We start from the raw sequence: 23,957 nt of genomic DNA, 5'->3' as shown, positions 1-23,957 counted from the left end.
ATACAAAAAATGCAGTTCAAGTTCATTATCATCTGTGACCACACATGTGATTTGAGGGAGGGGCGCTGCTTGTTCACCATCTAAAGGAATAGCTACAAGTGTAAAAATAATCACAGAACCAAAACAGAGCAAAAAAAAAAAAAGACCTACTGCTCTATACTAAAGGAGCAGTACATGGAATTTGCGATAAATTACACATTTCCATTTCAACAAGGTGCTGCTGTGATACCCAGCACAATTCGAGCAATACCAATAAACGCCACTTGGTGTGAGTATTGCGCTGCAAACTTGTTCGTGCTGTCTCACTATTTCACGTCTGTTGGGGTGAGGAGCTTTGCGTTGATTATATTTTTGTCTTATTCTTCTTGGAGCAAATTAATTCACTCCATGTATTCGTGGAAAATGTTTTTTTTTAAGTAAAACAACTTATAGAAACCAAGTTCACAGAACTAATTGCCAAATCTGTCACCAGAATTGTTTGAAAATCTTGAAATTAAATCTGTATGTTTTAGGAAAAAAAATGATAATCTAGTTAGCATCCACAAGTATTTTAATTTGTAATGTGTTTTTAATCTTTCCTTGAGCAGTATTGGTCACTAAATTGCGTTAAAGTAGTGGACTGAAGCTCATCCACTTTGTTTTCAGCTTTTTCATAATTATCCATTTCCTTATGCTTCATTGACTATGTAACATGTGATCTGCTTTTTTTTCTTTCAGTGAGTCTGATTTATTGCCTTTTTAATGGATGTAGTCAGCAGTCAGGACACAGCCTAGTAAACGCACCTTTTCTTTGTCATCTGATATTTTGGTATGAAAAGGAAAAATACAACTTATAAAGGATAGGCAGAAGATTGATGATGGTTCCGTATCCAAGTGTTGACGTCTTGAGGCATAATATTCAGCGTTAGAAGTTTCACCGTACTCTGAAATGTTAAAGGTTGAACCAAAATTGTTTACAGTAAATATTATCTGGTGTAAATGCCTTGAGAGTATGAGAGCCTCTCAAAGAATATTCTAGAAACTGATTAAGTTATCTTGGCACCCGACATTGCCTCCAGCCAGCCAATCTCCTGGCTGACGCATAGAGACAGTTGACAAGTAGCCATTCTTCCAACCTTCCAATTTCTTTACTACCCGACTTCATGGACTTTTTTCCACCTAATTGCAGGTTACATGCACACCCAACAATTGCGTAAGACTAGAGTAGAATCTTCGATCCTACTATATGTTTGGTGTCTATGGTGTACCTGGCTTTCATCCAAAGTCAGCTGGGATAGGCTCCAGCACACAAACAAGCTTAATGAGAACAAGCGGTATAGAAAACGGACGGATGGCTAGCACTTCCACATATAGGCAATTACTTGTGCAGCGCTTCTCATCGCTACCTTTGTTGGATTTGTAGTTTGATTTATTCTCACTCAATTGATTTTCTACGTGAGATCGACTGATAGACTCAGCAGTTAAGTGTTGTGGAAAATGTGTGGATGTGTTAAATACCAAGGGCTCTATATTGGTTAATGGTGCAGCTGCGTTCAAGTGTAAAAACTGCAGAATCTTGCTTTCCATGCTAACGAAAGCCTTGTTTTGCCTGTTTGAAAAATTGTCAGACTGTTGTGTGTTCTGGCATACCAAGGTTGTTTCCTTTATCATGCACCCCTGCACACCTGGCAATTTAGTGGCTGAAAGTTGACTACACTTAAAAACTCCTAAATCCACATATAACTATTGTCACAAGTAGTATAAGTAGTGATAGGCGGAGTCCTGAGTGTGTCTTGTGTGTAATCTGTATCTTTCAAAGTAACATTCTGTACAAATATTGCACATTAAAATAGCCAATGCTGTATAATATTGAAGGTATTATATTTTTGGTAAACATAATTATTACATTGTCACTGCTGAAATGGCACTTCACTAATGTCAAAAATGCAGAGCGTTTACAATCTTCAATTGACTTTATAGGGAGTTGTCTGTGGTTCCTGATTTTTTTTTTTTACTGTGAGATAATACTCACAGTGGACGCTGTGAAGTAGTAGTTCATGATTGATTGCTTTAGAAATGTGATTTTCCTTCCATCTAATATTAAGGTCCCACAATTTGTTCTGAAGACATCATTCTGTTCCTGACAAGTTACACATAAGACTTCATTCTGTCCTGGGAGTCCCTCCCACACATTAGTTTGCGCACACGTGCTTGTTTTAATAGCGTTTGTCAGCGTTTTCATCTGACCATAGGCACGTTACAACATGCTGTCCTTTAAGGATGGCTGGCTTTCCTCTTGTTTTCTAATTCAGTTCCGAAAATACCACTCATGTCACTCAGTACTTGAGGTCTCACGCTTCTAAAATCAAATTGCAGAGACTCTTTCAGACCTATTTTGTAAACAGGCTGTTCTGCTCTTTGGCTCCAATACAGCATCTGCATACGGTATAGGGTATCTTCTTTCTTACAGTGGAGTGAGTCCCTGCGGAGCAGATTCTCGTCTCCCACATATCGACGTGGAACATGTCCCATGCCTATTTGTTGTGTCCACAAATAGGTTGGAACTTGAGATTCCTGTTGAGAAACCACGTCTTCCCTTGGGAAAATGAATTTGAAATCATATTAGAGTCCCAGTTATTTACAATTTACTCGTAGACCAGTGTATTTTATGGGATAAAGCCCGGCCCCCGTTATTGATATCTTATTGCCAACATTTCTTGACGTGTTCAGATCCAGCTTGTCATTGAACCATGCGACACAAACAAAACACGATGTCCAAATTATTTGTGTAAACATGGTATCACTTCTCAGAATATAAGTCTGAAAATATCATTGCTAAACACCACATTTTAAGTCAGAACAACAACAATATTTCCTGTGTCTTAATGTTATGGTGTGGTGGAAGTGGATCAAAACAAAATTTTATTTTTGGCCATCATCATACTTGTATATCTTTAGGTATTCCACCTATGCATCTTTTTTAAATACAAGATTTTCATCTATTTAACTTTTTTATTTCAGGTTTTTCCTCTTTTAGTGACATAACATCAGATGTGGTTTTCATCCCAAAAATGTATTAAACTGTAATTACTATATTAGAAAACAATTGATATTGTGAGAAAAAAACATGCTCATATTCTCAATTTTACTGCCGTTTCGAACCTAAAAGTGCATATACATACCAAAAAACTTTAAATGTTAAATGCAAAAAAAGACAAGAAAATAACTCCCACACACATTTTTTTCTGTTCTGATTGCGTCTGGTGCATTTGAAACGATCAAAATCACAGAACAGTGGAAAGGTTTGTAATAATTCATATCATCTGACAATGGACAGCTCGCACACAGAAATTATTCTAAAAATAAAGGTTAGAAAACAGAAGGTCTTATATGGGCATTAACGAAGGCTTTCTCAACAAGTATGGACCCCTTCATTTGTTTATTCTTTTAATTATTCATTTAATTCTCTAATTAGAGACGTTTTTTCGTAAATTCAACCTCAGCAATACGTTGTTTTACTTGTCGTGTATGTGGCAGATCAAATTAAGGCATGTTAATGACCGTCTATAATAGTTGTAGGGCAGGCAGTTATAAATGAGAACCGACATCCACCATTTGAGAGTCATACAAAGCATGATAATGCAATCCAGTGGACATGGTTGCAAATTGCACTCTCAACCCCTGTATTGAGCATGATGGTGTATGACGAATGTTCAGCAAAATGACCAGCAAAAAAATGTAAGTTGCCCACCTCTGGTAGTATGTATGATCAGCCAATGGTCTCTGTACATAATGTACTGTGGAGCTATGATGTCACACTATAGATGTTGCGGATAATATGGTTTTACCCTCATCTGGGTCATAGTTTACCAAACCATATTCAAAGTTTATGTTCACGCAACGGGTCAGTTTTGCCCATATGCGGCTTTGCTTTCGGCGTGTGAAATGTAATTGCACATTCATGTATTTAGAAAGCAATCAGCACAATGTTGAATACCTTTTTCCTCAGGTTAAAATGTTTGATATTGATGTTCCTGTGTTAATGCTCCAGATCAGTATACATTAGTACTATTTATTGTTTTGTTTTTGTTTTTTTTTCCAGCGTCAAACAGTTTAGTTGGTCAAACACGTTTCTGGTTCAAATAAGGATTGATTGATTTTTTTTCATGCACTTCAATGCACTAAGCTCACCTCTAACTTGTTGATTTAGATTTTTTTTCTTTTTTGTAATGCTAAAAAAGATACCATTTTAAATATAAACATTTTATAGCTAATCTTATTCATAGTCACCAGTGGGGTGGTTCTAAATGTTCTCTCTTTCCTAGTAGGGGTTTTGCAAAAAATGAATTTTATGACTGCGCTACCCACATTATGAAGATGTCAGCCGGCTTGCAGCGTCACTGGCTCAGCACGGGGGCACAGCTTTGTCATTTGAGGCCCAGTATATACACACACATATATATATATATATATATATATATATATATATATATATATATATATATATATATATATATATTAAAAAAAACACTGCACTTAAAGTCAATTTTAACGTAAGATGATTTATGTAGTTTACACAATTTCCTCCTGCTTTGAAAATCAGTTGAATTACATGACAAAACCGTTAGCGCCCCTGAACTTCTGATCCTAAAATCGCTCCTGCAGCTCACGCTGCTCACGATTGGTTAAGGTGTGGGCGTCTGCCATGATCAATTCAGGTCCTTGAGGTCTTGGACCGCAGCCTGATTACCCCCTGCTGATGTCTTTACATCAGTGCGGAGGAAGCATGTCGCTGACGTACACGGCTTGACCGGAGGCGGGCGCTGACGTCTGTGGTGGGCGGTGCTTGTGTAGTGGACGTTAAAGGGGTGCTGTCAAACCGAATGAGATGCACATTCATAGATAGTACTGCGCTCGGTTGAGGTGGACGCTGGTCTTGACATACAAGATTTTGGCGAGGGGTTATTTATAACGTTTTTTTTTCATTCTCTCGTTGTAAATTTACTAAGTGGTATTGCAAAGACGAGTTTCGCGCAGGCGATTTCAGTTTTAATGAATGATAAGAGAGCGTGTGACGACACAGCAACAGAAGACGGCAGTTAGCCAGCAGAAGCGCGTTGTAGACTATCGCCGACACCGTCGACTCGCATCCGTCAGTCGGCTCCATTCTTCCCCTCAGCATGCCGAGCATGAGGCAGACATACACGGTGACCGTTCCCGAGGAGCCGCCGGCATCCGCGTTTCCCTTTCTGAAGCAAGAGATGCGGAGAAAAAGCAGCATGTCAGGCTCGGTTCTCGTCTCGGCATTCGTTGGGCTCCTCATTAACCAAGCCAAGGTAAGGAAGATAGACGCGGTGCCCGCTACGTTCTTGTTACGTCACACTACTGGAGCTGATTGAAACGCGATCGTCCAATTTCGGCAAAGATCTTCTTTATATACATTTCCGAATTGCTGCTGGGGGGCCACATTTACATTTAGTCAATGACTGGTTTTCTAGTCACAAGTAGGTTAACGAGCAGTCACGCCGTTCCACACTGTAAATGTGTTGTATGATCTTCATTGATTCCATGCTTTACGGCGGTGGTTGTTCATTAAAGTCACGCTGTAAAGATTGCCGATGTGTAATATATTTTCTGGAAAATGATGTCAGGTTAACGTTAAAGTGAGTCATTTGCAGAGGTAAGCCGCTCACTTAAGCCGCTGTACGCCACTGTGCCAGGAGCTAGCAGGAAGCCCGCACTTGCAGGTCACTGCTTATATAACCAGACTTAATCCCCACTATAGGCTACACTAAAACTGCTCTAACCATACTGCTTTTTATCAGCGAGGCCCTTTGATAGCTGTGCATTGGCCATAAACTGAGTAATGCTTACTACTCATAAACAGAATGATAACCCATCAAAACGGAATCATCCCTTCGTTGCTGTATTGTTATATAGGTGTAACGTACTGTTGCAAAGATTGCATTACATTATGTACTCTAATTTACAAAGTAAAATATGGGGAGGGGGGGCGAGTCATGTCACGTTTACGTGATAACATTTTCTTATCAAATGTAGAAGGCATCAATGTTTTGACACCTGGGTACCCAACGGCTCTGTATTTTTCCCTGAACTGTGAGATTGTGTGAGCACTATTTGTGGGAGTTACAAATGGCCTATGTTGTATACTGTAATTTATCCCTTATGCAACGTGTTAAACTGAGCTACAGATGTTGAAATGGTTTGGTTAATCTTTAAAGGAGAAGAATTTTTTTTTTTTTGTATAAAATGTTCTATGGTGCCCCACTAGTCTAAACATTGTATTCTGATTAATGTTGCATAGATGTAATATAAATTACCCATTAAAAGCCACCTGTTCTTATTCATCGCTCGCTGTGGAGTGAAAATGGCATCCTAGTTTCTTCAGGTCCAAATAACGGTCAACCACAGCTCGTGAGCGTCACATGACCAAACTGTAAACAGGCGAGCCGTGTTTGCTGAGCCAAGAGCCTGTGATGCCATTGTCACTCGACAACAAGTGGCAACATGGCTGATCCCTCAGATGGATAAAAACAGGTGGATTTTGCAATATTGATTAGATTTTCATGTTTAGGCAGTCTAATAGGGCCACAAACATCGTCAGAAATATTTTTGCCTTACATTTCCTTTGAAGGCCTAATTCAGCCACATGCTATGTTGCAATAAAATATCCCTTTTAAATGAGCAAACATTTGTTGGTTCAGTTTGAAATGTTTGCTCTTGAATGATAAATATGAGAGTAAGGTTTACATCGGTGTTGTCAAATGGGAAAAAGTGCGATTCCCAAGCCTTAGCGTTGTATTGAGTATGCCATGTGCCTGCTTCTGTTATGTAATGCGAAATCATATTAGCATGGACTCTGGAGCCAGCCAGTGATTTCAGCTTGGTTGGCACGCTTGATGGTTTGTTGTCAGTGTCCACCTGCTCCCCCCGCCCTTCATGTCCTCCACTCCTCCCTCCCCTTGTCCACAACCAGCGTGGCAGGGGAACGTGCTCTGTCCTCCCTCTGGCATGTGTGTGTGTGCGTGTTTGTTTGTGTGTGAGGTTGTCTATCTGAGACATGTGCGTGCAACGACCTGAGGGTGTGTACAGTGTATGTGTATGTTTGATTCTGAACATGTGCGGCGAGCGCCACGGGACATCAGCACTTGGAGACAACTACATTGTACCATGTTTGATACGGATTGATAACTCTGCATTTAACCCTATATATTTGCCTACTGATGATGTAAAACAACATCTTAATAAGAACAATAATCCAACAACCCACATTAATTACAAGGGACCCTTCATTAAGTTATTTATTTTATGTCACAAAACATTGAAACTAAAACACTAATTATAATGAAAGTAATGATCCCCTGAGGCTTTACTGTAGTCGGAAGTTCACTACATGGTTATCTTTAATTAGGGTTTATTCATAGTGGAATATTCTCTATTATGACTCAAGGTCCTCTTTGAATTACAGTTACATGCAAACAGGTTTGAAATGCATAATTTAAATCTCCAATCCATTGTAATACTGTATATACCACGCATGGCCATGTATCAAGCGGCTGCATTCCATTAAGGGTACAGTGTGTACCCTTGTATACAGTAAATACAGTGTTTGCCGGGCATCTATTATTATCAGGTATACACTTCACTTCAAAAGAGTATCTTCTGAATTTGTAACACTACCTAGAAAGGCTTTTCGTTTTCTACGCAAAAATGTGCTTAGTCTTTTTTTGCACAATCAGTATATGTACTAAAGTACCATGCCGTGCGTACTCCTGCTGTATATTGTAAACTTAGTAGGCTAAGAAAGGCATGAATCTATTTTTACTTGCTTGCGACAAATAGTGTAAAAATGTGAGACTGTGAGCCGCAAGATTTGTGCACTGGATATGGGCATACACAAACATAAAGTGACCAAATGTATTATTTGTACAGAGATGGGAGTGGGGACTTAACACTTAACAAGTTAGCAACATAAGCAGCCCCCTGTTCAAAAAACAGGTGAGTCATTATTGATTAATGATTGATTAGTTGTTACCTGGGCCCAGAGCAGCTGTGATGTCATATTCAGTCCACAGCTAGTGGCTGAATGGGTGCCCCCCAAAAATGGGTGGAGTTGGCGTCATTCATATTCCATATACAAAATATGAATCAAAATGTTATGTTTTCGTGAAGGCGTTTGAGGGGTTTGACTTCCCCTTAAACGGTCTTCTGTCTGGCGTTTGTCTCTCTGGATTCCTTTGAATATAGTTGTTGTAAACACAAAACGTGTGCTGGGCTTGCTAGTTCAATTTTTCATATTGGTACGTGAACTTGTATTCATGCAGCAAAATGATTCATTGATGAAAAAGGTTGATTACAGAAATCATGTGAGAGAATACGCCTTGTAGTGAGTGACTTTGCGCTGATCCGTTTCCTCCACTCCAAATTAAGCCTCCAGCAGATCTCGATCTTTGAATTAAGGGAACACAATGATTGGACGGATTATACTCATTAATACCCACACAGTTGAGTACCTGCCAAAAGGACATTTCATATGTCCCTTAACTCTCGCTTAAGCAAGAAGATCAAACAGATTCCTGGAATGCTTTCCGGTTCCCATACTTTTAGGCAAAAATGAGCTGTATTCCTCAAGTGGTTCAGCTTTTGCCCAGGGAGCTTTATGGCACTTATAAATGACACATTTGTGCTAGGTTTCCTCGTGGACCACATTTTTAGTGTACAGTATGTATACATCAGCCTGTTCACATGTAACTGCTGGAATGTGAGGTCATATGAGGGTCTTGTGATCTCTCTTGTGACTGTTTATCAATTATCTTTCTGTCCATGCATCATTCCTTTCAAACTGCATTAGTTACAGAGTATACAACGTGTATTACACATGACGTCAAATACACCTGAGGAATTTTAAATGGGTGATGTTGGCAACAAAAAGAAAAAGTACTCATCAAACTGTCAGAATCAAGATGCAATACATTTCACAGTGGGTGAACCAAGCAGTATAAAAAATGCTGGTAACAGGCGTATATCCCAACTGACTTTGGCTGTGAGGCATCGTAGATAGTGGACTGGCTGCCGGATCACATATAGAAAAACTCAATTTCACACCTTATGGGCAGTCTTGTATCTTCACTTGATCAAAGAAGTCTGGATCCTGTAAGGAAAAAAAAAAAGCATGTTAAAATAATGCACATGTTTGTATTTGCAATTACATGATAGGGATGTAATTCAATGTTTAGCAGTGTTGATGATAAAACTGTTCCCTGCCGTTACTGATGTGTGTGTACATGAGTTTAATCCCAAAACACACACACACTTCCACACACACCCCTTTGCTGCTTTAAACTGCTTACGCCTGAGAATCACTGCAGCATTTGCATAACGGAATTAGCTGTCATTATGGTCATGCTACTGGCTGGGATCAGAGCGTGAACCAGCCATTTCCATTCATGTCCAAATCCTTTTTGCCATGGTGCTTAAAAGATGGATATTGAAGTGTAATTGCATTTTGTTTTGTGTCACATCATGTCACATGATTTGACAGGCGGCCTAAATCAGTTTACTGAAAACGGTGGAGATTTTTCACCTTTTAAGTCACCACTTGACAGTTTGTTCAAATGACAGCTTATGTATCAAAGCAGTGCTCCCGTTAGCCTGGGTCCCCGATGCATAATTTTTGCTAGGGATGCATTTTTTCAGATGAATGTGCATCCACCGGATGCAAACTTTTTTGTAGGGGTGTTCTAAAAGAATCGGAATAGGGATTCCCATTTACTCTGATTTAAATTGTTTAAACATCAATTTAAAAATATTGAAATGATAAACAAATCGATACACTTACTGTACTGCATAGCGGCTGCATGACACACAAATCACATGAAAAATCATTTTGAATCAAGAATCTATTCTAAATTGAAGCTAAGACCCCTAAATTGAAGTTGAATCGAAGTGTGAGAGTCATTTTTCTCCATCAAAATATTAATCATCATTCATTTATTCTATTATTCAGCAAAACCTGACCATTTACAAACATCTTTTACAATTTCATCCACCATGTTTGTTTTGATCTCACAGGTCACGTCTTGTTTTGACCCGAAATCTCGTTGTGAGATTTTTGCAGAATCTCGTTATGGAAAAAAAAAGCCCCCTAAAAGTGCTAGGTTTAGGCCCAATACAACATCAACTCTGCATTTTTTTTAGTATCAGTGACAAGTCAAGTAACAGTCAGGTAACAATGAGCCAGAAAGTAAAAAGCGAAAAGAAAACGCAATGGAAGATCGAGAAGAACAACAAAGCAGACATAGTGAAGCTAAACAAAGTTCAAAGTTCATTCTATTATTTTACTCCATTTTACTGTGACATCTCTGAGGAGGATCTTACCCGATGCCCTCACCTGTTGTCAAGGCATCTTTGCACTGGACACATCCTGCCAAATATGGCACAATGTGTTATTTTTAGCACTCTGCATCTAGTGCAACCTGTTGAGCCTGAAAGGGGGCTCCTCCCACCTCTAGTCCCTTCTGAGGGTTTCTTATTTACTTTTGAGTTTTCCGTTCCCCTTCTGGTAACTTTGTTCAGGGGATGCTGGTGTGTATTTACGATGTTTTGTATGACTTCTTTTTCATCTTTGAAGTCTTTTGAGACTGCAGTGATTCATGGCTATACAAATAAACTTGACATCTAATCATCATGTAAACTGCCACTTTTACTTTTACCTGAGTAAAGTCTTTCAACCAACACCTATATTATTTTCGGTACACCGTGCTGTACTTGGTATACACCTCAAACTATCCAGCCATCAACACCTCCCCAACAGATTATAAAACTACTATATTCCTGACTGTACATTACTAATATGTTAAACTATAAAATATCACACAGGTGTCCTTAAAGGTTGCGTTTAGAAGACATATTCTGTTGCGTTGACTTTGAAGACTCAAGGTGTTTTTTGTTTTTAATTCATCTTGTAAATCACATACACTTAGACACACACATACATTCACTCAATCCAATCATCCCTCTCACTGTAAATGTCCTCTAGCGCTGCATCCTACGAAAAAAGTAGATAAGAATAGCGTTGCTACAGAAACAGAGCTGGGATGTTGTTTTCCTAGCTGTGACGTCAGTCAGGCTTAAGATTAGCCAATAGCGAGGAGAAGAGGAGGCACAATCCGACCATGGCATCACTCAGCACAGTACAACGTACTGTGTGTGAGTGTGTGTGTTGTGTGTGCAGGTGTTGATGGGGTACTGCATCTTAGGTAATACAATTTAAGGTGTCCAGAGAAGATTGCAATGATGGAGCTTTTATTGCGGCTTGTCACACAAATGTGGAAAAATATAGCATCGGTTGGTGAAAATGCTCCATGCACCACCATCCACCATCAGGCGTGCAACCAGCATTAACTCAATCAGTGCCAGTTATTTTTGGACCCCAATAGAATACTGTATATGTTTTAAGAAAAAAATGGGATTGAAAGCCTGGAATCTGTAAAAGCATATAAATATGTCATTGGGATTGAATGATGAAAAATGAACACCATTAGTTCTGCTAGGTCCTGCTAAACATCATTGCTTTGTTTATGATGCTTAGTTGATTTTACTGTCTTTAATAGCAGTGTTTTATGTTGCCTTGTGGGCTCTTCTGATCCACTTTCATGTAAATAGACCGATTGTTTTGAGAGGATTATTTACAACGTCACATTTGTGAGCTTTGACCATCAACCAGTCTCTGTTTGCCTGAGGTCTGTCCTGAAAATCAGAATTTAATGGCATCATGTTTGCCTGAGGTCTGTCCTGAAAATCAGAATTTGATGGCATCAATGGATGGTTGGAAGATACTGAGGATGTGGAGCATCATTACATGTATACAATATTCTAGCTCTGCATCTTTTAACTGGGCACATTCCTTATCCATCCCTTGACTATGTGTTAGTTTTTCTATTCATTCAATTATATAATCAGTGCACTTATGTAAGGGGGTTTAACAGCATTATGTTGGCTGCATTTTGTATAATTTTACAAGTAGCAATCTGTCAGGCGTGAGAACGTAATATAACACATCTGCTGAGCCAATTACAAAAAAGAAAAACCCTGACTCTAGAATAGAATATAACAGAATAGAATGCCTTTATTTTCATTGTACAGGTGTACTGTGAAAATGTGCATGTGTTGGGGCTACTGAATAGAAAATTCCCGAAGTTGTTGTTACTGTTTATCTTCTTCTTAACTCTGCCAGAGGGGCAAAAAGGAGATAAAAATAATTCTTTTTCTAATCGTGGTACCCACTTGACTATCATTGTTAGATTTTTTTTTTTTTTGTTACCACAGACAGATGGATGCTAGAGCTGCACATTTTAAGTGAATGTCAGACTACATTTGAATGAAAGGTTCCCAGTCAGTCACAGGGCACATACTGAGACCATATTGTTAGACAAAGCAAAAGGGCTCCTGTCTCACCTCCTAGTCTAAAATGCTTGCTTGTGTATTAAAACAGATAAATATTACAAGTGGTTATGTTTTTATAAGTCAAACCATTTACAGAATGAAACTAAATCATCATTTTTTTAAGGTTGAATGTGAGTTGAAGTGGATACAATTACTCATTATATATTAGTTATCTTCTGTAACTACTATTAATTTCTTATCTTCTATACACACACATTTTAAGACACCAACAAATTGTGCCTGTGCTAACGCATTATCAATCCCTATTAGCATCAGTGTGCCAGTGATTACTATTTAGGGTCAACAAGGCCAATGAGTTCACATATACATTACGTAATGTTACATGTAGATTCTACATAATAGTGTCCTTAAAGTCACTTTACAATGCTTCAATAATATACCTCGGGTAAACTTGAACGTAGAACAGCCTGTTTGCTAATATCAGGTCAATAACTTTCCTGTTCTTCTTTTTCAACAAATACTTCAAAAATCAATTGCAATTTTTGATCTTAAGTATTGTGTGTTTGTTTTCCAGAACTCAAAAAGTGCCCAGGGACTGGTGGGACTGAAGAACCTGGGAAACACAGTGAGTACAGCTCCCACTCAGAAATCATCTGATATCTGTATCTGGTAAAGGAAGAAGTTGTACAGACGTGCTGTTATTGCAGTTAGTATGCGATACGTTATCGGTTTGTTGACATCTGCCTACGCCAGAGTGGGGAGTCGTGAAGAGTATCTGCTAAGCAACAGGCTTTGGTAGTGTTCCTAAAATATATGGGATTTGTGTGCTGCTCATTGTGTGAGGTTAGCTCATCGGAGCACTCTGAACTCTGGACCAAAGAGCACTTATTCTCTTTGCCTTTTACCGGTTTGAGCCTGCCAAAGTGCATATCGTCTTTGTGCATGTGACTGCAGCAACATTGTGTGCTGTGGACAACTTACTGCTACGTTTTTCTGAGAAAGCGTTTGTCTTTAGTATCATTCAGCTAAAGATGCTTGATTTGTGTCATTAATTACATGATCAGTGTATCACCCTTTAGGTATTGAATAAGCAAATTGTGTACAAGTAATATTAAACTATATAATACAAACATGTCAGGTCGAAACAGTTTGGAGTCACATGTATGAAATTGTTGTTCTATCAGCTATTAATCATTTAGAACCTAGCATGTTAATTTTAAGGGAAAATTAAATAAAATTTTGTGACTATGGACATTCATCATTTACCCATTCAATTCATTTACCCAAACAACATCATCCATTGTTGATCAGTCAAATTTCCAGATTGGTGCAGTTGAAGTTATTGGCAACCGAACGTGTGATCGATCAACTTTATTTTTGGTTTCTTTGCAGTGTTTCATGAATAGTATCCTGCAGTGTCTCAGCAACACACACAGCCTGCGAGACTACTGCCTGCACAACTCGCACCGCAGAGACCTTAACAACAACAGCCGCACCAACACAGCCCTCATGGAAGGTAAAAAGGCTTTAACAAACATAAACTTGTTCCAAGTCTTAACCTCTGGTTTCGATTCCAATATGTCCTATTGCAGTCAAATCGTAGAATGTGTTTCATTATTGCTTTTATGTCGGCAGAGTTTGCCAAGCTGATACAAACCATGTGGTCATCAACCAGCAGTGAAGCTGTCAGTCCGTCTGAATTCAAAACTCAGATACAGAGATATGCTCCCAGATTTGTGGGATACAAGTAAGCTTTTTTTTTTTTTTTCTCAGGCTTGTAATAAGTGAGTAGAGTCAAAGTGCTGAATTATTTTGTGTCTTCTCCAGCCAACAGGATGCTCAAGAGTTCCTGCGCTTCCTCCTGGACGGTCTGCATAACGAGGTCAACAGAGTCACGGTCAGGCCGAGAGGCACTGTCGAAGATTTTGATCACCTGCCGTAAGTATTGTGGGCCTGTTGTCTCTCAACTAGGCAAAATACTTCTTAAAAAAAAAGTATTATAATCAAAAATTCTAATGTTCTGTGTGCTCTACACATTATTGCATTTTGTGATATAGCAGAAAAATACAGCCAATTTCATGGCTGCCATTTTGTTCTGTACTGCCCCCTGCTGTTGACCTTGCAAACGTCATGTGACCAGACCCAGTGGCAGTTGCATTGAACATATTTTTGTATTTTCTTTTTTTTTTTTACTTGATATAGATGAATGGTATATAGGTGTAATGTTAACATTTATTTGATTTTGTGTGTTTTGTAACCCGTGATGCAAAATGTGTCATGGAGCATTAATTTAAGTCTACATCGGTTGCTCGGCCTGCATTAACACCCGAATCAGATTAATGCCCCAATTCTTTTTGGATATTATTATATGTTATCTAACTGCTTGTTGAAGGGTCAGTGTTAATCTGTGCAACTTCCCTGTGCTGTTATCAACAAGTTTTATTTCGTTTTCCCATGTTTTATTTGGTACAGTATTTGCATTTTCATCAACAAACTATATAGGGGGTCTCAAAACGTTCATATTGTTTCATTTTTAGACATATAGCAGTACAATATGGCTTACAAGTGGAAGGGAGAGGGGAATAGATTACTCAGCAGTGGTGGGGCCACATTTTTGTATCTGGCTAACGATTGCAAATTATTTTTAGTAAACACTAAATATATAATATTTCAAAGAGTCAATATCAATTCCTTTGAACAATATGTAAAAAATATATATTTTGATGACTGTTACTTGTTATTATTATAACTTTATTGTTTAATTTTATTTGTTACAAATGTCAGAGAAAATAGACCACTGTTGATGTCAGGTTTATTCTTTTTAAACTACTTCTTGTAAAAGTAATCTGTCAGGTGATGAAACACTTAACTGTATATATGTGCCAGAGAGGCTTAATGTAAGATACATGCATCGCACGGATGCCGTGACATGTCAGATGTTTCGAGTGGCATTTAGGAGATCCAAGCTGATTCCAGGGGTGGCACTGGACCCCCGTCCCCTTTTAGCTCTGCCATTGTGAGTTAGGAAGGAGAGAGCCTCTATTACTGTTGTGTACTATAGGTGATGGAAGTGTTGTACTTGACTACATAACCGTAATACTTCTAAATTATTTAACTGTTGGTGTGTTGGACGTACACTGGACAACTCTTAACAATACACTGCAATGTCCATTATCAGGGATGAGGAGAAAGGGAAGAAGATGTGGAGTAAATATCTGGAGAGGGAAGACAGTAAAATCGTTGGTGAGTTGAACTAAACACAATATCATTTAATTCGGAATGTCCTAATAGGTAAGAGGCTGAGGTGTGAAAACTTTTGTCTTTCAGACTTGTTCGTTGGGCAACTCAAGAGCTCTTTGACCTGCAGCCACTGTGGTTTCTGCTCAACTGTCTTTGACCCTTTCTGGGATCTGTCCCTGCCTATTGCCAAGGTTTGGATACACTATAAGGTCTTTTTTTTTTTTTTTTTTAAATTCTGTACCACCTTTCTGCCACACACTCTTGTCATTGAATATCTACCGCAACAAAAATTCTCCCACGCTTCCATCTGCGTTACTTGATCAATTTTAATTTGACACTAAAGCTGAAACAATTTGCTCCTGTAAGGCTAAAGTAAACTTAATAACTTGGTTGTTCAGACAAGTGAAAGACGAACAAATGTTTGAATTTGAAAGTAGTCTGAGATCTCAATGCACTTTGTTAATACAAACATTCATTTTGCTCTCTGAATTTCTTTGTGTATTTGTATGTGTGTGTGCTAATGTGAATGCGTGTATGTTTGCGCTCAGAAGGGCTATGGTGAGGTGAGCCTCATGGACTGCATGCGGCTCTTCACCAAAGAAGATGTCCTCGACGGAGATGAGAAACCAGTATGTTTTCAGTACAAAATAGCATCTTACACGTTGATGAACGTGGATTTCCCACCAATACTTAGTTGCATCGCTTGTTTTTTTTTTTCTACAGACGTGCTACAAATGCAAAGCGAGAAGAAGATGCACCAAGAAGTTCACAATACAGAAGTTCCCCAAGATCTTAGTTCTGCGTATCCTTTCTGTTTTATGCACAATTCATTTACAATGTTAATCCAGAAGACTTGTCAAGTTTTAAGATTTAAGCATCAAACTAATCCAGTAGCCCCTGTAGCACGACCTCTGTGCTTTAAGGTTTAAGCTTGGATGAACATTCCAGTAAGACACTGCTTCTTTTCCTACCTTGAACAACAGCTCCCTATTGACTAAACCAGGAATGGGCAACTTAAATGATGGTGGGGGCCACAATTTTTCACCAGCGCTACTAGGCACTCACATAGCACCATATGCTTTGTCACCGGAAGTATGATTAAAAATGCCAAAATTCCTGCACAACAAGGAACACAACAAGTTTGAATAATCAAAACATAACCTCATACAATCATTTAGTTTTTTCAGTTCTTATGTATAAAAATTAACATTCAAGGATGTCACAAATCTGTTGAAGAGCAAAATATTAGTGTAAAGTCATTTTGTCTATTTTTTTCCACAAAATACTTCCCACTCAATTTTCTTTATATTATTCAGCTTTCACACTGTGTTTTTCCTGCATGTCATTTCATATTTGCAAGAAATGATAAAGATTACTCACATTGTATGATATGGTGTTATTTAACCAGTGCTGGTGCAACCAAGTGATACCTGCCATCTAGTGGTCAATTGTGATATTACTACTTGAAACCATAGAGACCAGGCAAAAATCCACACCCATTGAAATGCATGATAGGAAAAAAAAACCTAAGTATAACATCCCCCATCCTGGCCTAAACAGTTTGACCTCTTTTTGCACAGAACCAAAGTCTACAGTGACACCTACAGGCGAGAATGATGTGCTGACGTCAATTAGTTTAACTGAGATCCATTTTTTTTAGTCAGTGTCCACAACTGTTTTTTTAATTTCATGCCTAGGTATTTTATTGCAATCAAATTTGTAAGTCTAATGTCTGTTACAATGAGGTATTAATTTTTCGATAATATTTTGCATTTGAGTTTGAAGAGGTTTTCTAAAAAACTAGAGAAAACAAGCTCCTTAACTTCTTGGCATGCAGACCTCAAACGCTTCTCAGAAGCAAGAAGAACCAGCAAACTGTCAACATTTGTCAACTTCCCCATGAAGGATCTTGACTTGCGGGAGTTTGCCTCGGAAAACAGCAGTAAGTTTTATATCCTCAAACGCTAGATTTCAAACATGGCGTCCCTTTATGTTAACGCGTAAAACCTTTTTGTTCTCGTTTTCTGTTGTCTTGCAGTAAATGCAGTGTACAACCTGTATGCAGTGTCCAATCACTCAGGCACCACAATGGGAGGTCACTACACAGCCTACTGTCGCAACCCTGCATCTGGAGAGTGGTACACGTTCAATGACTCCAGGTATGTTTCCCGAATAATTTTATTCTACTGTTCATCATTCACACCACAAGTATTTTCTCTAGTTCTACCATTCTAATTTGGATTGTTTTATGTCAAATTAGATTATTGTGCATCTTAATTAATAACAATAATTTAAAATGGCTGGTGATTTAAGAAGGAATACCGTAATTCCTCAAATATTAGGTGCACTATAGCTAGTGACTATTTATGGATAGAGGTTAGATATTGAGTCTTATAATGCAAAGTGCACACCATAAAAAACAGTGCCACTTGTCACTTCTTCCCCAGAGTAACGCCAATGTCCTCCAGCCAAGTGCGCAGCAGCGACGGCTACGTCTTGTTCTACGAGCTGGCTTCCTCCTCGCGCATGTGAACCCTGGCGGACGACGCTAAGCCGCAGCAGCACTCTCCACAGGCGGTCGGATGGAAAGGGAGCGCACGAAGGCTCACCTCCACCGGGTTGGAGGCTGCTTCTCAGCAGAGACGGTGGGAAAAGGGACACGCGAGAACGTGATCACAAGCCCTGCTTTGGCCCTCCTTGTCTGTAGTCACCAATGTTTTCATCCAGGGTAGAGGTGTGTGTGTCTAGTATGTGTGTGCGTGCGTATGTGTGTGTGTGTGTGTGTTAGACGGACACAGGGCAATAATCCCATTGACCCGAGGAGCTCATGCACCACCATCTCCCAAGTCTCTCTATGCACCACAAGCTCAACTCCTGACTGCGCCTTCACTTTTTCTTGGTTGCCTCAATTTGTTCAAATGACTTGTAGTTGTTTTTTTGTTTTTCCTGACTATGTTTTTGAGAAGTTTTGTTGTCATTTTGTTATTTGAGGTTGGAAAATCACTTTAGCACACCATTAATACCCATATTTTAGACTTGAGCTAAACCGTCCTTAGTTTGTGACTTTACAAAAACGGTCACGATTACAAGACATTTGCAGCCCACCGGCCACTTTTACCGCACCAAAACACTCCGTCATTTTTGTCAGCATCACTTTCACTTTTTTTTTTATTAAAAACGTGGCTCAAAGGCCGGTGGCACTGTGAGCATTGGACGTTTAATTGAGCTGTTTCTTTTTCTCAGATGGTTGCTATCAATGTTTGCAAAGTGTTGTGAATGAGTGAATGGGCTGGCATCTGATATGGATTTGTTAATATGCTAAAAGTAAAGCTGAAGTCCTCATCAGTCCATATGAGTTCTTCCTCTCCTGTTTCATGCCATTGAACAACAAGGAAAGAATGTTTAAAGAGGACAAAAAAAACATGATCTGTATATTTTTATATCCTGATGCAATATAGAGAATGTACAATTCAATGGTGCTGAAGCTGACCCATAACTGTTTTCATTTGGTTTAGTTAACCAGGTTTCAAAAAAGAAAAAAATATTTATGCCTAAATGATATTGTAATGAGACACTTTTTAACAGTGGCAGTCGAAATGAGTAAATATGTTATATAGATATGTATGAATAAAATTACACAAAACTCAGTTTTTGCATTTTATTGATCTTTTAAGCAATCTTTTGCTTTACTTACGCAGAGGAGAACCTTCTCACCTGGTTGGCACACACTGTAATCGTCAAGATGTACACGACTGTTATTAAAATTAACAGAATCCGCCTATCCAACTGATTTTTAAATAAACTACATTGGGAAATTGCCTTTTTTTCTTGGGGGGGGCGTAAATTGTGAGGGCTTATTTCACCTACCATAACTTTCTACAATTAATAAGACAGTCGAATGAACGAGAGGTTTTTTGAAAGTTCTCCTTTGACGTTCGTTGGGTTCACTGGCAGACTGCCACATACAATATGGCGGATATATTATCGTAATGCAGAAACAGGTTTACCTGACGGAGGCGGGCTCGTAGGATGACAAGCTTCCCTGTGCAGCAAGCGATTGAGTCGCAGGACGACACGGCCGGCGCATAATCATCATGTTAACTGCCTTGGCAAGTGGAGCCGTGGTGTTTCCTGGCCTCTTTTACGGGCTGAGGAGAATCCTCAGGTTCGCTTTCCGACACTGGGACGACGCAGACGTAGTAACCGTCAGCGAAAGGTCAGTCGTGGTTCAATGAAGCAGGTGCTAGATGCCTCCCCATGCGGTGCTCTATAAAGCAACATCACTAATCGATTTTCTGATTATTAGAGTAACGTTTATATACACAGGTTCAACTTTCTTGTCGGTTTGTAATTTGTAAAACATCACTTCCCATTTTGCAGCGTTACGCTGTTTACGACAGTTCCGTCCCTTGGCGACGTGACGCAACATAGTCTTACTGTATATTGCAAACTTGAGTTAACGCAGTCATTAAATTGTAATTACTATGAATAATTGTATGTAAACACTTCGCGCTCGTAGTCTTCTGCCGCGAAAAGGCACAGCGCAAACTAGTGCATTTCGCCCCGTTCGTAACTCCGAAACGTCGTGTGTAGAGGAGGAGTGCAATAAATTGATAAAGTAATGCATTTTTTCCAGGCTTGTTTCTGCCATCCATGGTAGCATTTCTACTGCAACTGGACTCACAGTGGTGTCATCTTGCAATAATGTCATGACTGACAGGTAATTTCAGGTAATATGAGATGAGTGGATCAGCGGAACCTCCAACAGTCAAATGTGTGTTAATCCAAACATTTTCATTTGAATGAAAAAACATGAGCATGAAACACATACCCTAAATTGTGCATTTTTAGCATCACAAGTAAGCATTTTTGTAGAGAGAAAGAAAGTACTAATAAAATTGCAATGTTATATCTTATTTAGCGGCAAATTCACAACAAATTGAATTCTACAAAAACGTGGTACACCCCTTCTTGTGTTCCAGTCAAACAAGTCGCCTACTGGTTGAACCTGCTTCTCTGGCTAATAAACACAAGTAGTGTGATCGTATTGCAAAAAATGCCTTTAACAAGTTGCTTAAACGCTTATAAAATGTGTTTATCTTATTTAATATGTTCTAAAAAATTGAATTGCGGGTCTGCCTCAATTCTGACATTTGGAATTCAGCCTTTCTGTGTAAAATTTTAATATTCTCCCTGTGCATAGTGCATTTTTTTTACTTCTTCCAACATTCCACAAACATGCATGTTTGAAAACTAATTTGTCCTAAAAGTGACCAAACAGGAAGTATTCAACTGAGATTTGAACTAGCTTCAGAACTCTAATAAAGTGCTTACTACTTCTCACAGTGCTGTCCTTCATGATGGGAAAAGTGTGACTTTGGAGATTCCACTGCACACAGATTTTGAGTCTAAATGCAATTGCAATGTTTCTTTTCTTTCTTTACTTGAAATGATGCCTGGAAATGTTTATAGTAGTCTTCTGGTTACATTTTTTTCTCACCCTACACAGTCACTGGCTGGTCAATGAGTTCATATTGTTTGGTTCATGGTATATGACCACCGACCTCTTTGCCATGTACCTGAGCCACTACTATATCCAGAGGCGCAAAAGTGAGACCAGCCTGTACAACATCCACTCTCTGCAAACAATGAAGGCTTTCCTCTCCAAAGACTGGTTGCTGGTCCTCCATCACTTGGTACTGGTTGTGATTTTCCTGCCCATCGCTTTGGTAAGAATTTAGTGTTGAAACACGGAATGGGTTTGCAAACCTATTTTAAACATTCATGTTACTTAGTATATGTTTTTCAGTTTTTAAGAAGAGGACTAGGTGATTTCTTCATCGGGTGCTTTTTCATCACAGAATTCAGCACGCCATTTCTCTGTTTTGGAAAGATCCTCATCCAGGTACACGACCATAAACATTTGGCTTCGTTTGCCAGTGGTTATACAACAACCACAAAAAGTGAGATGAATCGAGTCATGTACTGCTTTTCTCTTGCCTTGGGCATCCGCTTACTATATTTAGTGTAGAAAAATGTCAAGGCAATTGCAGCAACGATTGGCAATGCTCTGGATGACAGTAAAACATGTCAGAAACACTGTGAGAAGGCCAACTTCAAAATAAAACTTTGCTTACCGAATTACATATGGACACAAATGCCTCAATGCACTTTTACTCTAAAGTTCACAGCGGCGTGTCGGGGCATAACAGTTTGACTTATCTTTCTACTGCAAATTTTGATCCAGACTCTCGATACAAACAACACGATGTTGGTCTAAATTTATGTTCAATCGCCAACTCAGAGTGCTAAGAAATGACTTAAATAGGCTGACATTGAAATACGGCACCTGTTGACTGTTTACCACTAGCTTGGGCTCCATTATAGGTTCCACTAGCATTAAGGTAGCAGCACTCAAGTACTCTATATAGGCTGGCGTGATGACACGATATGGCTCTGCACAGTTTGATGTCACTCGGCTCAACCCTGAAGGCGGACAAGTTCTGTGTATTTTTTGCGCTGAAAACTACATTTTTGTAAACACACTTCACTGACTGCATCCTCCATTCGGAGTATTTTAGCGTGAATCGTGCACTCTTAAGTAAGCCAAGTGGGTGGCAACGTAAGATGGCCGCCCTCGGGGTATATTCATTTCTATCTGATGACATCATTATGTGGCAATGCTAGATTTAGTTGCATCTGTCTGACTCTTCGTTTTTGTGTGTAACCCAGCTGGGCCTCGACAACACCAGGCTGCACAAAATCAACGGCATGTTAGTCGTCTTGACCTTCTTTATATGTCGGATCTTGCTCTTTCCCTTCATGTACTGGATGTACGGGCGGCAAGTCGGTGCTCCGCTGCACCAAGTACCCTTCCAGCTGCCATGGCACTGCAATGCGGGCAATCTGACCATCCTCTTACCTCAAATCTACTGGTTTTACCTCCTGCTTAAGAAAGCCAAGCGATTGTACAATAAACATAGGAAAGAAAATTAACAGAGCAAAGTTAGTCGTTTGCGATGCACAAGGTAGTGTAAGTGCAGCTATTCTTGGAAAAAAGAAAATAATGTTTACAACTAAGACATGAGCTGCATGAAATTACTGTTTGTGAAGGGGAAATGAGGCCTCAAGATGCTTCATGAAGCAGTTGTAATTTTTGCCTCCACTAGTTGGCACTCCATTCAATTAAGGTCTGAACGCATACTGACTTGTCGTTTTTTAAACCGCCCTTTTTTTAAATCAACATTTTAAAAAATTACATCTGCTTCACGAAGCAAAGATAAAGCTTTTTTTGACAACTTTATTTACTGTACACCAGGGGTCTCAAACTCACACAGCCCCTTAAAGAACTTTACTTGTTCTTACGTGATAGAAGATTGGATTTTTCTAGAAGAGTCGATGCACCCCAGACACTCATATTCATTCTTCAGTGGCCCGCACATTATTTGAGCAGAATTTGAGACTCCTGGTTTATACTTTTATAAGCACTGCTTGTCTGCCTTTCTGTTACAGCCAGCACAGTGCACTTTTCTGCATGGGAAAAGTAATGTAATAGTTTTATCATGAGTTTAATAAATAAATAAACAAATTTTGTATTTTTGACTGTCGTGATTTTAAAAAGTAATTAACTCACAGGCTCAGTGAACGCATCCTTATGTAGGGCATCTCGACAGTGAAGCTATGAATAAATGCAAAAAACATCAGAGGCTAAATGCTCACTTTTATTTGAGCCAACGTGTATTAGGTAGATCTGATCTCAAGAACTACGTGAAAATTGACTTTACGATTAAATATGTGTAGATCTTTTGTCGGGCGCACCGCTTCACAAGGAAACTATTTTATAGAAAGTTAAGCAGCCAATTGTGTCTGTAAGGTAAACAAAAAACTAAATAATGTAAACCCAAACGACAGTATCAGGTTTTGGTCACGTGGTGGCAGCACAGTGCCAGGACCAACTGCTCCAATTTGGTTTCCATAATAGTAATAAATAATAGGTGCTTGTTTTCGGTAACTCGATACATTTTACAGCAATCGGGTCGGGTGGAAATTTTAAAAATGTTTTCCTTTAAACTTAAACGACCATTGGCTCTTATATGCCATGAAGGTAGGACTTGACAAGACGTGCCATGAATCAATCACTTCAACACCATAATACAAAACCACACGAAAATTAGGCCATAGTTATGACATTTATGTCACAGGAAGCATTTTTAAGACCTGGCAAAAATGATCCATTGCTTCCAACTCAGAACAATAGAATGGCAGATGAACAGTTTTTTATTTATTTATTTTTAGTCACAAATAGACTTTTT

General features: G+C 39.0%; 2 protein-coding genes across 4 annotated transcripts in view; both read left to right on the top strand.

Annotated features, from left to right (window-relative positions):
- Nucleotides 1-19,292, top strand: part of usp2a (ubiquitin specific peptidase 2a) — a 32,882-nt gene extending 13,590 nt beyond the window's left edge. For 2 of the 3 annotated variants that reach the window (XM_088427052.1, XM_088427053.1), the window contains 11 exons: nt 12,980-13,030; nt 13,798-13,921; nt 14,041-14,152; nt 14,233-14,343; nt 15,584-15,648; nt 15,733-15,836; nt 16,194-16,274; nt 16,369-16,447; nt 17,483-17,587; nt 17,684-17,804; nt 18,093-19,292. In XM_088427052.1, coding sequence (XP_088283178.1) covers nt 12,980-13,030; nt 13,798-13,921; nt 14,041-14,152; nt 14,233-14,343; nt 15,584-15,648; nt 15,733-15,836; nt 16,194-16,274; nt 16,369-16,447; nt 17,483-17,587; nt 17,684-17,804; nt 18,093-18,177 — 1,038 coding nt within the window. In that variant the 3' untranslated portion in view covers nt 18,178-19,292. The remainder of the gene's footprint in view (nt 1-12,979; nt 13,031-13,797; nt 13,922-14,040; nt 14,153-14,232; nt 14,344-15,583; nt 15,649-15,732; nt 15,837-16,193; nt 16,275-16,368; nt 16,448-17,482; nt 17,588-17,683; nt 17,805-18,092) is intronic. The other variant, XM_088427054.1, reaches the window with a different exon arrangement.
- Nucleotides 19,293-19,634: 342 nt separating this feature from the next.
- Nucleotides 19,635-23,240, top strand: LOC148415683 (TLC domain-containing protein 3A-like). Its single transcript, XM_088427058.1, has 5 exons — nt 19,635-19,861; nt 20,282-20,365; nt 21,155-21,374; nt 21,455-21,550; nt 22,378-23,240. Exons 1-5 carry the CDS (start codon nt 19,740-19,742, stop codon nt 22,639-22,641), a joined length of 786 nt encoding a protein of 261 aa, XP_088283184.1. The 5' UTR covers nt 19,635-19,739; the 3' UTR covers nt 22,642-23,240.
- The last annotated feature ends 717 nt before the right edge of the window (nt 23,241-23,957 follow it).

Source organism: Hippichthys cyanospilos, chromosome 11, assembly GCF_059441005.1.
Source record: "Hippichthys cyanospilos isolate Australia breed blue-spotted pipefish chromosome 11, RoL_Hcya_1.0, whole genome shotgun sequence".
NCBI lineage: Eukaryota > Metazoa > Chordata > Actinopteri > Syngnathiformes > Syngnathidae > Hippichthys > Hippichthys cyanospilos.
This window is presented reverse-complemented; position numbering and strand designations above follow the sequence as displayed.